General features: G+C 44.2%; 1 protein-coding gene across 3 annotated transcripts in view; it reads left to right on the top strand.

Moving 5' to 3' along the window:
* PAPPA (pappalysin 1) overlaps positions 1 to 15,254 on the top strand; it is a 234,598-nt gene that overhangs the window by 107,023 nt on the left and 112,321 nt on the right. For all 3 annotated transcript variants that reach the window (XM_054221055.1, XM_054221056.1, XM_054221054.1), the window contains exons 4-6: positions 1,606 to 1,899; positions 5,946 to 6,138; positions 13,044 to 13,165. In XM_054221055.1, the coding sequence (XP_054077030.1) occupies positions 1,606 to 1,899; positions 5,946 to 6,138; positions 13,044 to 13,165 (609 nt within the window). The remainder of the gene's footprint in view (positions 1 to 1,605; positions 1,900 to 5,945; positions 6,139 to 13,043; positions 13,166 to 15,254) is intronic.

Here is a 15,254-nt window from a genome sequence, read left to right as displayed (position 1 = left end):
TGAGCTACAAGGAAAGGTTGAATGGATTACAGTTATTCAGACAGAAGGAAAAGAGCCTAAAGTGAGGATGATGACAATCTCATAAAAGCTGATGAAAGGGGAGGAGAATCTTCTGTTCTTCATATCCATGTGAGGCAGGACTTGAAGTCATGAACTTAAATTGCCAGAAAATCAATTCAGATTAGATGTGAGTTAAATCCTTGCAGCCGTAAGGATACTGAGTGCTGAACTGATTGCTGGGGCAGTCATGTCATCAGGGGTTGTAAAGAGACCTTAGGCCAATATGTGTGAGGGATGGTATAGACCTAATTGGTCCTGTGTTGTTTGAGACTGGAATTTAGATGACTTCTTAAGATTTTCTCGGTCTTATTTTCCTCTAATTCCATGATTATTGCAACCAAGTCTCCAGGCAGATGAGAAGGAAGAGTCTATGGTGTGTCAGAACCTGGTGATCTCATCTTCCCTGCGCTACAGTCACTGATAAAGTTCCTCCTGCCAAAACCTTTTCTCTCCTCATTGTCACCACATTATTAGTATACCACATCCAAGATTTATTTTCCCACTATAACTTTTACAAAGCAGTCTCCCGTTCTCATGGTAGGCAGTATACACAAACAGTTTTAAATAAAAGGCTTGGAAAAGTTGAGGTCAACAAGCTAAATAAAGAAAATACAAAGCCCATCATAAATCCAAAGGTACATCTATCTAGCTGAGCTAAAAATATAATTCTTATGATTAATTCAATATACTGTAAAGCCTCACTAATTTACTATTTGCTTATCTACACATCTCGTAATTCATACAACAAAAAAATCACTGTTGGTTTTCTTTGTGCACATTTAACAACCATGCAATTCTTTTAGAACTATCACATTCCAAGATTTCATATTTTTTGACAGATTAGACATGCATATTCATTAGTGGACTGTGCAGTTCAGATCAACACAGTCTGAGTGTATGAAGGGAGCGTGTTTCTGCCAGTTACTTCAAAGCTGTCTGCACCATCAGAGCACGCCCTGCAAAAACTGTTCCAGCCTTGGTGTATTCTGTTTTCTTTGTCCAGCTATTAGTTTGCAAATATTGGTGCAACCTCCTGCAATTTTTAGGGTGTTTCAGAAGTTAATAGGCTTCTATAATATCTTTACCCTGTGGAATAAGACACAGAATGCTCCAGGTATGTTTTGTTTGACTTTTGGTATCAAATGCATTGCTTACACTTACCGGGGCAGAATCGTTCTCTTTAGACACATTAAATTATTTGAAGTTGCACAGTATGAAGTAATTGCACATAGAATTTTTCTCTAAGTTAACAAACAAACCAAATTGAGCATATTCAGTTGAAAGACCTGTTGTCACTCTGTTTTTGGTTTAGGACATTGGGCTTCATCCCACGGTTCCTCATCCTTAGAGCCCCAGGTTTAAGGTGAGATTAAACCTTGCTGTGCACTTTCTGTGAGCCAGCAACGTGCCTGATTGTGCAAAAAGCAGTCTGCGCTACAGAGGAACTTCAGTGGATCTGCCCTTGGGATTGTCTTCCTTTCCCTTTCTCTTCCTGTTCTGGGAAGACAAGACAAACACAGAAGCTATTCTCTTTTCCCCTTGCAGGTGGCATTGTGCTGAATCCCTCCTTCTATGGAATCCCTGGCCACACGCACACAATGATCCATGAAATTGGGCACAGCCTGGGGCTCTATCACGTCTTCCGGGGAATCTCAGAGATCCTCTCCTGCAGCGATCCATGCATGGAAACAGAGCCCTCCTTCGAGACCGGGGACCTCTGCAGTGACACCAACCCTGCTCCTAAGCACAAGCTGTGTGGGGATCCTGGACCCGGCAACGACACATGTGGTTTTCACAGTTTCCTAAACACGCCGTTCAGTAACTTCATGAGCTACGCAGGTAATTCGGTTTCCTTGGTTTGCTGGTGGTGTCTGTGGTTGGACAAGAACAAAAAGTAGCAGTAATTACCTCTGATTTCTACAGTCCCTGTCACCTGGGGCTTTATGCTGACATGTGTGTCCATTGGTCTAGGACCAGGCTTGACGAGAGACCAAACTTCATGGCCTCAGGAATCCCTTCCAGTTCTGCTGTTCTTTTTTTCCCAGTTTTCCCCAACTTTACGTAGTTTCATTTGATGACCAGGCAGAAGGTTTGGGGGAGGGAAGAAATGAGATAAGCATTAAGAAAACACCTGCTAAAGGCTGTGCAGCAAATTTGACACCCTGTTTCCCTGTGATCTGGATGCCTGATCTATGAAGTCTTCTTTGAAAAAAACAGGTTCAGAGATTGTTTACCCTCTCCCAAGGAGATACTGAATGTCAGATGAATATTGATACAACCAAGGATAGACATGTGGTAGGTAGACATCTAATATGACACTAACCATCCCTCCAGGTGTCCCATTCAAATACCGTGTTTATTGTTTTGGAGTCAGTGTGGTTCAGCTAGAATCATTCACATCTGAGTTTCATCCTTAGAGTGTGAGTACTGGGATAGTGCCTGGGTCAGGATTGCTCTCCTGGTCAAAGACTACCAGTGTGCTGTGCTGATTTATGCTGGGAGTTCAACCACAAAGGCTCCATATCAGTACGGTAAAACCACCCCCCCCAGGAGGAATAAGCTGCTTAAGCAAAAGCCTGATTTTGCAGTTCTAACTCTGCAGGCTCCTGTAGGCACAGCTGAGTTGCTCAGGGGTGCTGGTTGGTGGCTCTCCTACCAAGAGAGTGTAATGCAAAGAGGGCAGGAGCTCCTGTGACCCTTGCCCATCTGACGAGGGTGACGTGAGGTCCTTACTGCACCCCTGGAAGTTCAAGGGGAGTTGGAGGATCCTTTGTTATTTTCCAGAAAGAATAGGGAATACCTTGGCTTGTATTTCGCCTTATTTTGGGTCACAGGGTCCAGCCATGATGGAGGTCTGTGACATTGAGCTGACAGCATCAGCAACAATTTAAGGGTGCCCAATATACTTACAGCCACTGAAGGGCACCTTTATACTCCAGGCGAAAACACAGATTGCCCACTCAAAAGGTCATAGGAGTGCTTATTCTGTAATAAAACTATAGAGAAGCAAAGTGTTTAATGTCATCTGGGGCACAGATTGAAATGATTTATAACAGAAGTGCTTTTATGCCCTTCATGGCACTAGCTTAGTGATGCTTAGTTTTCTCTTTATTTTTCTATTTGTTTAGAGGGTGGTTTTGGGGATAAGGATACGCGCACTGAGTCAGCTCTGCAGCGTGCTGAGCACTTTTGTGCGTGTGTAGGGCAGAGAGTCTTATTGCCTGATACAGCCTCCTGGTAACACCACACCAATTAGTCAGTGCCACTTCAGATGACAACATCCCCCCGCCAAATCTGCTTGTGTGTCTGTTTGGAGGGGTGGAGTGTGCGTGTCTCGAAATGCTGAGGTCTCTTCTTCCAAAGAGAACTTGCCTTGCCAGAGCTGAGACAGAGGCACACCACCGAGATACCTATCTGCGCTCGGGAGCTGCCTGTGTGCTGGTGTTCTGAGCAGAAACCTTTTTTCTTTTTCCTTGAAAAATTAAGTGAAGCGACATGATAGGCATCTCTAGAGCTCATGCATGAATCTGTTTGCTTTTCTGTTGTTGCCAGTGGAATAAAAATATATCAGGATATCAAATTGCTGGAGAATTACCTTTGAAACATCTAGGTTGAGGTCATGCAGCCCTAAACGTTGCCTTTCTTTCCTTTCTGTTTTGCTGCTTGTATCCAGCTTGATCACATTGTGTTTGTCTGTCTGGCTCTGCCTAACATCCATCTGCACAGTTACCCCCAGTTCTGTAGCAAAGCACTGACTTAAAGGGTAATTTTTCCTTCCCTGAAATAACAAGTTACGATGTCCAGAACATAAAGAAGTGTGAGAAATTGGACTTGTGAAGTATTTTTACAAGTCTGAATAGCCATGGTGTTCCCAAGTGAAAAGATTAGTCTTTTAGATGAGTCTTCATGAAATCATCAGGAATTCTGCCCCTGAATTCTGTTGGAATAATCATCCCAGTAAAGTCCCTTGAATTTCTCTATTACTTCATCCGAGGATCTTGAACCTTTGTTGAAATCAAGTGAGATACCCTCTCCTCTCCTCCCCTCCCCTCCCTTCCCCTCCCCCAGGACACTGTGCTGATGTTCAAACAGATTGAGAATGCAGGTCATCTTTCTCCTGTGCCATTGTCTCACTGCTTTGTCCTGTATATATTTTATTGTTCCTTTATGATGGCTGTTAAGGGCCTTTGTCTCCTTCTGGGCTTCCGTGAAGAATATTTATGGCTTTTACAGCATGCTCAGGGATAGACCATCGATAATTATTGAGGAAATCCAGAGATGCCATGTTAAAGCAGCTTTTTGCATACCCACAGGGATTTGTAGATATTTTTGAGCTGGTGGTGTCTGGTATCTGCTGCGCATGTTTGATGAGGAGAGGTTCACTGCTCACAGAATTAGGAGAGACATGGGGGAACATGTGAGCTGACGTGTCCTTACTGTGGTAGGGCTGCATTTGGGGCTGTCATTTGAGCAGGATCCCAACCGAAGCTGTCTCCTTTTGCTTGCGTCTCGGGGAGGATGTGGTAAGGTTTTAAATTAGCCAGCAAATTCACACTTCTCTTTAGAACGAATTCATCTTTTTTCGTTCCTCTTGAGTTCCACAGGGCACGGACTTGAAGACATCAGAGCATCTAGTAAGGCTGTTACAATACTGAACTGCCAACTTGCACGCAACCAATTCTCTGAACAGCCTTCGGTGACCTGCGTCTTCCCAGAAAAGTGTATTAGTACTTGACCTGTGCAAAACCGTGATTGTTGTTTGTACGGCAGCAGCATGCAGAGGTCCCGTCCGCGACTGAGCTTTACTGGGCTGGGAACTCTGCAGGCACATGTGAAGAAACACTCTGCGTTTTCAAGAGCTTTCCATCTGACAGGAAGAGTACCAGAAAAATGGTTAAAGTGCTAGCAATAAGTTCTTCAGCATAGCTTTTCTGGGTGATTTTGCACAACATATTTATTCCTTCTGTGATCTGCACAATGGAGAAATAGTAATTTTCTACTTCTCCGGGGCATGGTAGTTGTAAAGTTGTATGGTGTTCAGAGGGCACTAGATGTGTTCTTGTTGCCAAATCATGTTTGTGGAAAACAGATGGAATGAGAAAAGGATATTTATGGGAAGTTATCCAGCAAAATCGCTTCTCCATTTTGAATGAAAAAGAAATTTGAAATACCAAAAATGTTTATGAAAAGTTCAGAAAGGGTTTAGAATTAAAATGGTAATGGGGAAGATTTTTAATAGAAATAAAGTTATTTTACTGCACCAAAAATTTACATTTTTAATCAGTATTTGTAATGCTTTTTTTAAATTGATGTTTCAGAACATTTTTATTTCTTCAATAGAAAATTTAAAAACTTTAGAAAAATTGCATATTTTTAAAATTCCTTATTCTTTTAATTTAGAAATCTGTCGAAGTCTATTGCACACAGTTTGCATGAATTTCAGTCAATGCTTTATCCTAACACTAGCCATCCTTTGCCCTTTTATCCTGTCCCAGAGATATTCTTTTAGACATGAAATTCTTTTAGGCCCAGACGTCCACTGGTAGCCCCGATTCTGACCAGAAGGTGCTGCACTGAGGCTTTCTGTTTCTTCACCTCCACGTGTCTCTGTCTCATCTGGAGATGACCTCTAGGTGCTTCGTACGTATCCCGGGCCAGAGGGAGAGAATGTTATTGACATATATTTTCCTTTTTAACTTTTCTTTCCTTCCACCTGCCTCCACAAGTGATGACTGCGCTAATTTGTTCACAGGCCATTAACTTTGGAGTGCTGCGAGAACCCATCCCGGCCCTTGCAAGAACCTGCCATTCACCAGCTCGTAATTCTCTCTCTTGCTCCCACCTTATCTCCTGTGTGGCTGATGTGGCTTTTGTTTTAATTTCAGATGATGACTGCACCGACTCCTTCACGCCCAACCAAGTGGCCAGGATGCACTGCTACTTGGACCTGGTCTATCAGAGCTGGCAACCTGTCAAGAAACCGGCTCCCGTCGCAATTGCCCCCCAGATTGTGGCTCGGACCTCCACCTCCGTCACCCTGGAGTGGTTTCCGCCCATTGATGGCCACTTCTTTGAAAGGTGATCACGCGCTGCTCTGTACTCTTGCACTGGATTGAATGAAAGGGGAGAAATCGGGGAACGACGTGGGGCTCCGCTCCAGGAGCACAGATTTATCATGTGCTGTGCACAGTCTGGGTTAAGGCTCTTTCCTAAATTGGTTCATACTGAGGAGGTTATTGATCTGTTTTCTGCTCTTCCTTTCTCACTGTAGCACTTGGTTGAAGGCCATTGATTTGCCATGTAAAGGGCAAATCTTTTTCCATATGTTATGGGAGGAATTTTCAATCAGCCCTGTGATTTCTGCTGTTATTGCTCCTCACAAATACCTGTGAGCTTCACCTCTGCCTGCCTGTTCCCCCTCCTCCTCTTGCGTGTTTCTTTTGCAAGGACAAAGTTCCTTCTCATTTTTCTCACCCTCCCAATCCATGCCTTATGTGTGTGACTGGATGTGGAATGTGGAACCACCTCACCAGAAAAATTTCCCAAGTAACAGGCAATAGGACAAAAGGAGACAGCCTCAAGTTGTGCCAGGGGAGGTTTAGGGTGGATATTAGGAAAAAATTTTACACTGAAAGGGTTATTAAGCGCTGGAACAGGCTGCCCAGGGAAGGGGTTGAGGCACCATCCCTGGAGGTGTTTAACAGACGGGCAGACACAGAGCTCAGAGATATGGGTTAGTGACAGTTTTTGTCAGAGTTAGGTTGATGGTTGGACTGGGTGATCTGAAAGGTCCTTTCCGACCTGGGTGATTCTATGGTTCTATGACAAGATGAATCTTGTTTCTACTCCCGCAGCGACGACACAGAGCTGACGGGCGGTGGAGTCTCGCGGGGCAAGGAGGTGGCAGGGCTGGGGACAGGGACCAATGCTGCCTCCGTCCCCGAGCTGCAGGTCTGAGATGGGAGCGGAGCAAGGCAGAGTCAAAGACCTGAAACTCTGAGTTTCAGCAAGTGGCATCTTGCTGCACCCTGAGCAGAGCATGTCGGTCAGAGGATGCGTGTTTGTGTCCACAGGCATGCAGCTGCCTGCTATCAATAAAAATTAAATGAACGCAGGGCTCTGGACATGAGTTGCACCACTTTGCAGTTGCTAGCTGGAGCAACTCTACCCTAGGATGACCTGGGCAACTGGGTAGTTCTTCTGCTCTTATGCAGTGTAAGAGTATTTGGATGAGCCGCAGGAGCTATGGGAGTCCTAGCAGAGAACTTCCCAAGTGATTGACCTTCTCGCATTACCGTTACCTCACCTTCCCTGTTTGCATTTCTTCTGCCCCTTTTGCTTTGTTATTTTATAGAGAACAAACTTCAAGTGTCCTTCAGGACGGTAGTGGTACATATCACAGGAGGGCGAATTTACAAGCATATTAGCGCTCAAAGAGCTGTCTCAGCAACTGCTGCTTTGTTCAGTGAGAGCACCTTGAAAACCACTGCCTCCATCAGGGATGAAGCTCCTTCCAGCGCTGCTAGGACACCATGGCCATTTCAGTGGCCAGCTTGCACTTTATCCGAGTAGGCAGATAGCTGTTATTTTCTGCTCAGATGAGATTTTCCACCTTTATTGCAGATTAATACAGGCAGGGTAATCAAATCATATTAGGAGTTGATAAAGAGTGGTCGTGTGCTCTGAGCAGTGTTTGCCTTAATTGCAGTTTCGCAACTGAACCCTTTTATTCCCTACATGTGAAAAGGACTTATGTGAAGTTCTGAAAATTAATTCAGAATTTTTTAGCCCATGATCATTTTTAGGTAAATTAAATTTCTCCAATTTAATTTAGATTTCAGAAGATACTCAGTACGTGTTAAATAAATACCATCTGCCTCTTAAAACACATTGATGCAGAGTTAATTGTTACGTAACCAAATATGTCTTTATTACATATTTCTTATAACTCAATCAATATGTTCTTAATAAACCCTAGTTAGTTACTTCTTAAATAACATACAGTGGATAGCCTGCTAAATCTAAAATTTCATAACAGAGTTATATGTTAAATAAATAGTGGTTTTCTAGAAAAAAAAAAGTCCTTTGGGTTTTCAAATCTGTGTGCTCGGTATTACTGAGGAGATTTAAAGAGACAGCCTCAAATACTTTGAGCCCAATTCCTTGTTAAAATGAGATTGCCCGTGCTAACAGATACAGAAATGTTGCTGTGACCATTTAAACATGTCACTGAAATATATCCTGTCTAAATCATGCCCACATTTCTGATATATTAATCAAAACAAGCCACGATGGCAGTATTATAGTGACTAACACTGGATAAGCTCGCGTGCTGAACTTCCAGTCCCGCTGTGTCCAGCGCTGCTCGGTTAGAGATACGTGCCTGTATCCATTTGTAAAATTGGGTCACTGTGCAAGACAAGTAGGAGGTAAAATTGGCCAAGGATAATCTTATCTGTGTGTGGGAATACTGTAAATCTTTGCAGATATTTTTACACAAAGTGCACACCATGGCCCAAATTTTACTTGCCTCACTTGAATGAATAAACTCATTCACTTCAATGGGACTATTCATGTAAAAAACAGAAGACTGATACTCAACTGCTGAGTGCCTTGGGCCTGGTTTCTAATGCACAGAGGCCCCTTCCATGCTGTTTTGACAGTGTAAAAAGGCCTTAAAAGGATGAATGGCTCTGGCTACATTAGCAAGTATTGTGGCCCAATATAAGTAGATCTCTAGCGCAAAACAGTTGTTAATGAAGACCTGACGTCAACACTGTAGGGGTCTTGGGGGGGGTTGTTTCAGCCTAGCTCTAGCCTGGCCTCATGGCATCAGCAGTTGGAGCGCATCAGGTGTGGTCCTGGACACGTCTCCGCTCTGGTTTCAGGCAAAACAGGGTCCAGCTTCCATGCTCCTGCACTGCTCCGAGTGCTCTAAGTGGGGAAGGTGAAGAGTTTCACCTCGAAAGCTCGCTCCTGATCAGCGCTACCGTAGGCACACTCAGTGTAACACAACTTCCTTTCCTGTCCCTTTTATTCTCTAGGGCCGTGCATAGGCAGTGACCTCTGCTTAGTGAAAATCAGGAAGGGAAAATTTAGCCTTGTGTTTAAAAATGTAACTCTGAGCTGGCTGCCTCTGCGGGTGAGGTCCTGACGGGTCTGCGGTTGAAGGGAGATAAAGCATGGAAGCAAGGACCACGTGCCTTTTCCCTGCTCAGGTGCAACGTTGTCACGGGTGCCATGGTGTTAGCTGCTTTTCTTTCAGGGCCTCAGTTCTAGGAATGACATGATTAATTATGTGGATTAGGGGACAGAGAGTAATGCTAACTCATTGTTCTTGTAAATTTGGGGTTGGCTATCCTGTGTCCTCACACCCCGGCAAGAGTAGCTACAGGAGCTGTGCACAGAAGTAAAATCTTCTTCCTGACAGACCCTTCCTACCTCTTTAGTGTGTTTTAATTGATGGCTGCTACATTGCCCTACAGAGTCATTTACCTGCACATAAATTTGCCAACATGTGTTTGACGCTAAACTCCAGCAGCTGTTTGAGCTTCTAAACATCTCTAATAATCAAACGTAGCAAGAACCACCATTTCTTCTTGTAGCTACTGCACACGGCAGTGGAATAATTCCCATTCTCCATCCTCCCATTAAAAAAAAAAAAAAGCATGAAAAATGTCGCATGCGCGTATAATAATATGTAATAATAAAATAATAATAGAGCCAACAAAACAAGTGAAAACAAGTGAGAAAAAGAAAACTCTATTCATTTCCTGGCTGCATCTATTAGATGCGTTCATCTGCTGTCGCTAAGCATCCATTCACGCGCCTCCTATTTGATATGCGTAGGCAGGATGTAAACAGTTATTGTAATAGGGCTCCGCAGCAAATTCTGCTTGGACAGAAAACTTTGAATGCATCTGCTCTTCCAAGTTTTCATTGAGGTGACTGCATTCATTTCCACGAGTCTGATGCTATCTCGTTCATAGCAAGCAAATATTTTGGTCAGTATGGTGTCCCACATCTAGATGGCTGGGCTTGATAATCGCTCACTTAAACCTTGCTGGAAAGTTTCAGTGCCTGGGAAGGGAGAGCACCAATTCTGAATTTCAAGTAAGGAAATACAATTCAGCCTCAAAACAGGCACTCTTTACTGAAAGGAATGACAGATTTTTACTGGTTTTGAGTTGCCCACGGAACTGGTGCTGGCCCCGAAGAGAATTGTCTCTTTTTCACTAGTAGTCTTTAGATTTTGAATCGACTTCTGAAATATCATGCTGTAGGAATGAATTCCTCCTGCGCTCTGAACTTCATCAGCTGGAATTTCCCCAGTACTTGGCTTATTAGAAAACAGAGAAGTCCGGATTTTCCATTACCCTGCACTTTGGGGAGTCATGTGCACCAGTGTATAAGGTGTCAGATACGCTATCGTTCCTAATTAATAGTGTTTTGAACCAATTTACGCTCATTTTGTCTTGATGTCAGTGGCTGCATAAGGTGTAAGGATCTGGCTTAGATTTTCATAAGCCTGTAAATGCGATTCCATAATTAGTTCTGACATTCATGGCTGTTCGTAGGATTTGTGTGCAAGAGTCTGCAGACCAAAAACTGTAACCCAGGAGTCATCCCCTGTGTAACTCCTTTCAGCCAGGGGAGTTACATCAGGGTTGAGTTTGGCTCCCAAATTGGAAAAGTAAAAAGAGAAAGTTTGCTCATACATAGCTGTTCCCACATGATGCTCCTTGTGATTTCTCTTACCTCCAAGTCCTTGCTGGTAAAAGGAAATGTTTGTCCATAAGCCTACAGTTTTTTCCACCATGGCAGCCTGTGATGAAATTGTATAGCTGCTAATTTGAGTAAAAAGCAGTCCTAATTGTGGAAACTTGGCTTTCAAAGCCCTGTCCTCATCCAGGACCAAGCACTAATGCCGGAGTCTCTGTAGAGGAACTGAAAGATGATTATTGCAGGGACTTCTCTCCTGACTGTTGGTGCATGTGTCTGAAAAACAACTGCGCAGTAATAACTCTGCATTTTGATTTCTCGGTACCTTTTATTCTGGATTCTTGAATTTGTTTGCATCTGTTATTAAGGCAAGCTGAGACAGACGCTTAAACCACTGCTAAAAAGACAGCTGAGAAATGCAGTAGCGAGGCAGCATCATGCCAAAGGTGCAGGTGGGCGAAATGAGACAGAGAAGTTATTTGCAACATGCCCAAATTTTTTCATTACCAGGGTTACAGATCATGCAAGAGGACGGCACCTTTGCCTCCCTGCTCTCTGTTCTACTCCATTGCCACGTTTTATTCTTCAGATGTTTTCAGCAGGTGCATCTCTTTCTGCATTGTCTGCGAGTTCAATCATTCCCCATCTCTTTGTGTAGGGGTGGCTGTGGGCCACAGTGAAATGGATACAAGTTTTACCACTGATTTCATTCCAAGTCCCCCCTGTTGACAATGCCTGCTTCCGCCTAATTAAGCCGAGAGAAAGTTGACTTTCAAATAGATCCCTGTCAACAAATCGGAGATGCTAAGCTGCGGAGCAGCTGAGCGTGTGTCGTCCCCAACACCAAAGGGAAACGAGATTGTAGAGCCTGAGAGGGCTGCGAGGGTCAATTTACAGCCCGGTGTCCTCGCTGAGGATCCAAAATAACTTCTGCCTAAGGATCAGAATGCCCTTCACCAAGCAGTGCTGGAATAAATAAGGGGAGATGGTTAAAATTTGCATAGCTGATTATAATAATTGATGACTTAATCCATACTTACTGGGGTAGCTTAGAGAGTACACTATGTGTTACATGCAAATTGTTTGCCTAAAACTTCTGTCCTTTCCTAGGTGCATTTCATCTATAAGAAGATAATTTTTTCCTTTCAAGGGGGCTGAGTGCCCACTTGAAGAACAGAACAATGAATTCTGGAAAATAAGCAGCTTACTGAGATGAATAACCACACATTCTGGGTCATACACAGTTCCAAATTTTGTGACCCCAAGGAACGTAGGGCTGAACTGTGTGAGTTGCATCCTCAGCTGATATAAATCAGCGTACTGGTATGGAAGTTATTAGAGTTATTCCAGTCTACATCAGCTTAAACCCTGATCTTGTGAATGTCTTAGCAAAACTATTTGCAAATCAGTGTTTAACTGGGTTTTCCTGTTCAACCACTTCTGATGATAGTGCTTTATTGACAGCTGCTGGTATTAGATGTGTTGTGTAGGTGAAGTAATGTTGGCGTTGGGCAGTGAAGTGCCTTGCTTAATGCCATGTTATGCCATCTGATGGCATGGAGCCATAAGATGCTCCAGTTCAGAAAGAGCCATCAGCTGGTGCCCAAGCTGTCAGGTATCAAATCCAGTTTCCCCTGCGAAAAGGATCCAGGGTGTGTTCTTTTCTGTGTGTTCATAACCCACCCCTTTTCCAGGCTTTTAACGATCTGGGCTGTGATACACCTCCAAAAGCCAGTCCTTGCCTACTTAGCAAAGGTGTTTTTCACACAGCAGCTCTGTCTGATGTTCTCAGAGCCAGGGACTTTACCTTCTCCCCTAATCACCAGTAAGCAAGCCCAAGGCCTTCGTGATCCTTGAGATACTACAAGTTCAAGCAATAAATCCACGGTGGGAGAAGAAATAGATCTGAAATCTCCTGAGGCCAGTTTCTCTGCTCTAACCACTAAGCAACACGTATTTTCTTTTGTTAGGGTTTGATCCAGTTGTAGTGCTGGGGAGGAGAGGTGGAAGTTAAATAGCTGAGCATGGTTTCACAGGTTGCTGTCGTTTTGTGCTGGGTGGAGGACTCACAGATGCTGCCTGTGCAGCCCGTTAGCCCAAACCTGCAGAAGGTCCGCATCAGAAAACACTCTTGTCAGCGCTGTGAGAAGAGGGTTAAGTGGAACTGAATTCTAAGTCTTATTGCTTTTAATATAGTTGAATAAGCAGCTCATTCAGCTGTTACTAAGTTGGTGTGTTTTCCTGTTTTCCTGGCCTCCTAGAGAAGTGGGATCAGCATGTGATCTGTGTGCGGAAGGAAGAGTCCTGGTGCAATATGCCTTCAGCGCCTCGTCCCCAATGCCCTGCGATCCCTCGGGGCACTGGAGCCCCCGGGAAGCAGAAGGTGAGTCACAGGGCTGGGGACAATGAGGTGGTGGGGAGGCGGGGAGACGGGCCAGAGCAAAAAGGAGAGCCACAAAGGCAGAGGGAAAATCTGAGAGTGTCTGATCATACCTGTACATAGCACGAACAAAACTAGAGGACAGATGAATACACTGTGCCCTGAAGTAGTGCCACTGGCTGAAATACCTGCGTTTTGGCCCCCGTGTCCTGACTCTGCCCATGAATTAAATGAATTCCAGGAGCTGAACCTGAATTTCAGAAAGCAGCAGAGTGCCAAGAAATGCTAACCATTCACATCTGCCAGATGAACTCCTCAGGGGAGCTGTTTACTCCTTCTACTCCAACTCCGAAAGTTGAAGAATTACATGTCATTTATTTGGGCCTGATTTCTGCTGCCTTCGCTTTCATTGAATAGTAACGGGCTGCGCCGGCAGCCAGGCGGGAAGGAGATTGCCCTTTGGGCAGGTGCTCTGCAGCATGAACGCAGGTGACTACGTCAAGCCCAGTCTAGTTCAGGGTGTTTTGCAAGTCGTGCTTGCTGCTCCGCTCTAGAGCACGTTGGAGGGAGCGTGGTCTGCAGAGCTGGTCGTACAGTGCCATTAGATCTCCATCATTAACTCTCCTCCATATGCACCTTCCGTTACCTAAGTAGGTGGATGTGGTAGAGCATATTTAAGATTGTGCCAGGCAGAGGTCAGTAATCACAAATTACGGTTTGGAAAGAGCAGAGTGTTATTTTAGTCTGTCCGTCACGAGCTGTTCCTTTGGGAGCAGCACACTCTGGGCTTAGACTTCGCCGTGAACATACAGGTGGGCCAATCTCTGGATTTTGCAAACTCATATACAGATATGTCCTGACATTAAGGGCTTCTCTGTCCTGCGGCTACAGTACGTGGGAGTTATTCTACAAGGAAGATTATTTGTAAGCTGATACGGTGATACATGCAGTGCCTGCTCCCAGGAGCCCTCCCTAGTCCTTCAGTGCAGCACGCTGAGTCCCTGCCGCGTGATGGGACAAGATGTGTGGGCAAGTGTCCTCTGCCCCACGCACTCGTCTCCCAGGGTGGGGGCCCAACAGAGGTTACGGTTCACTCCAACTCACCCCCCCAGTGTGGACATCCAAGGGCCAAGGCTGCCAGGCACAGGGCAGAGCGCGCCCGCCCCTTGGGTGGATGGTGTTGAAGAGCTCCATCCTGGGAAGCAGCTCTCCGGCTACGAGTGTGACTGGATTATCAAGTAAACAGGATTACTGAAGTCTGGATCACTTGCAGTAGTGGTGCACGGTAGAAGGTGGAATTTCCCCTTAGCCAAGGATTACAAGACTTTGAAACCTGGTTTCGTTTGGAACAAAACCTGAAACTTTTGAAATTCTCCATGAAGGAAAATTAAAAACAAGAAGTGTTTGAGGCTGGCCAAAATGTTTTGTTTAGCTCATATAATTCCTCTTTCGTGAACTTCAGTTAAATGATGACATTTGAAAATATCCCCTTTTACTATATAATCTAGGGCACAGGCAACTTTTAATATCAAAATGAAAAGTGTTTCAAAGAGCAAAAGTGAAATGGTTTCTTCCAAAAATGTCAAAACACAATGTTCCAATATTGTTAGAACTTTCTTCCCATTTTGTCTTCCAGAATAAAATTTTGGACAAATAAAACCAATTTTGCAAAGTGTTTTGATTTTGAAAGAACTGCATATTCCATTGAGATATGCAGTTCCATCAAAATTTCTCCAACGAGCTCTGATTTGAAAACTTCTAGATCTCACACGTCTTGCCAGCGGCGTCATTCCTAGAGAAACTAAGTTGCTCTAAGATTTATTACTCAGCTGCATTTTGCATTTAATTTCCTCTTCTTACAGTGTGTGCCTGCATGTTCTTAACTATGAAGGGTGCAGTCTGATCCTTATCTACCTCATTCAATTGCTGTTGTGCCGTGTCTCTGGAAAGAAAATTTGGGAATCCTATCCTCTTACTACGTTAATAAGTTGTCTCCACTTTAGGGCAGAAAATACACCAAGTGTACGGTATTTTGTTGCTCTGTAATTTTCTGTCATCGCCACCACACTCCCTGACATTCAGGATCTTTGAC

Source organism: Rissa tridactyla, chromosome 14 (assembly GCF_028500815.1).
Source record: "Rissa tridactyla isolate bRisTri1 chromosome 14, bRisTri1.patW.cur.20221130, whole genome shotgun sequence".
Lineage (NCBI taxonomy): Eukaryota > Metazoa > Chordata > Aves > Charadriiformes > Laridae > Rissa > Rissa tridactyla.
The sequence above is the reverse complement of the archived record's forward strand: the minus strand, read 5'-3'. Positions and strand labels throughout refer to the sequence as shown.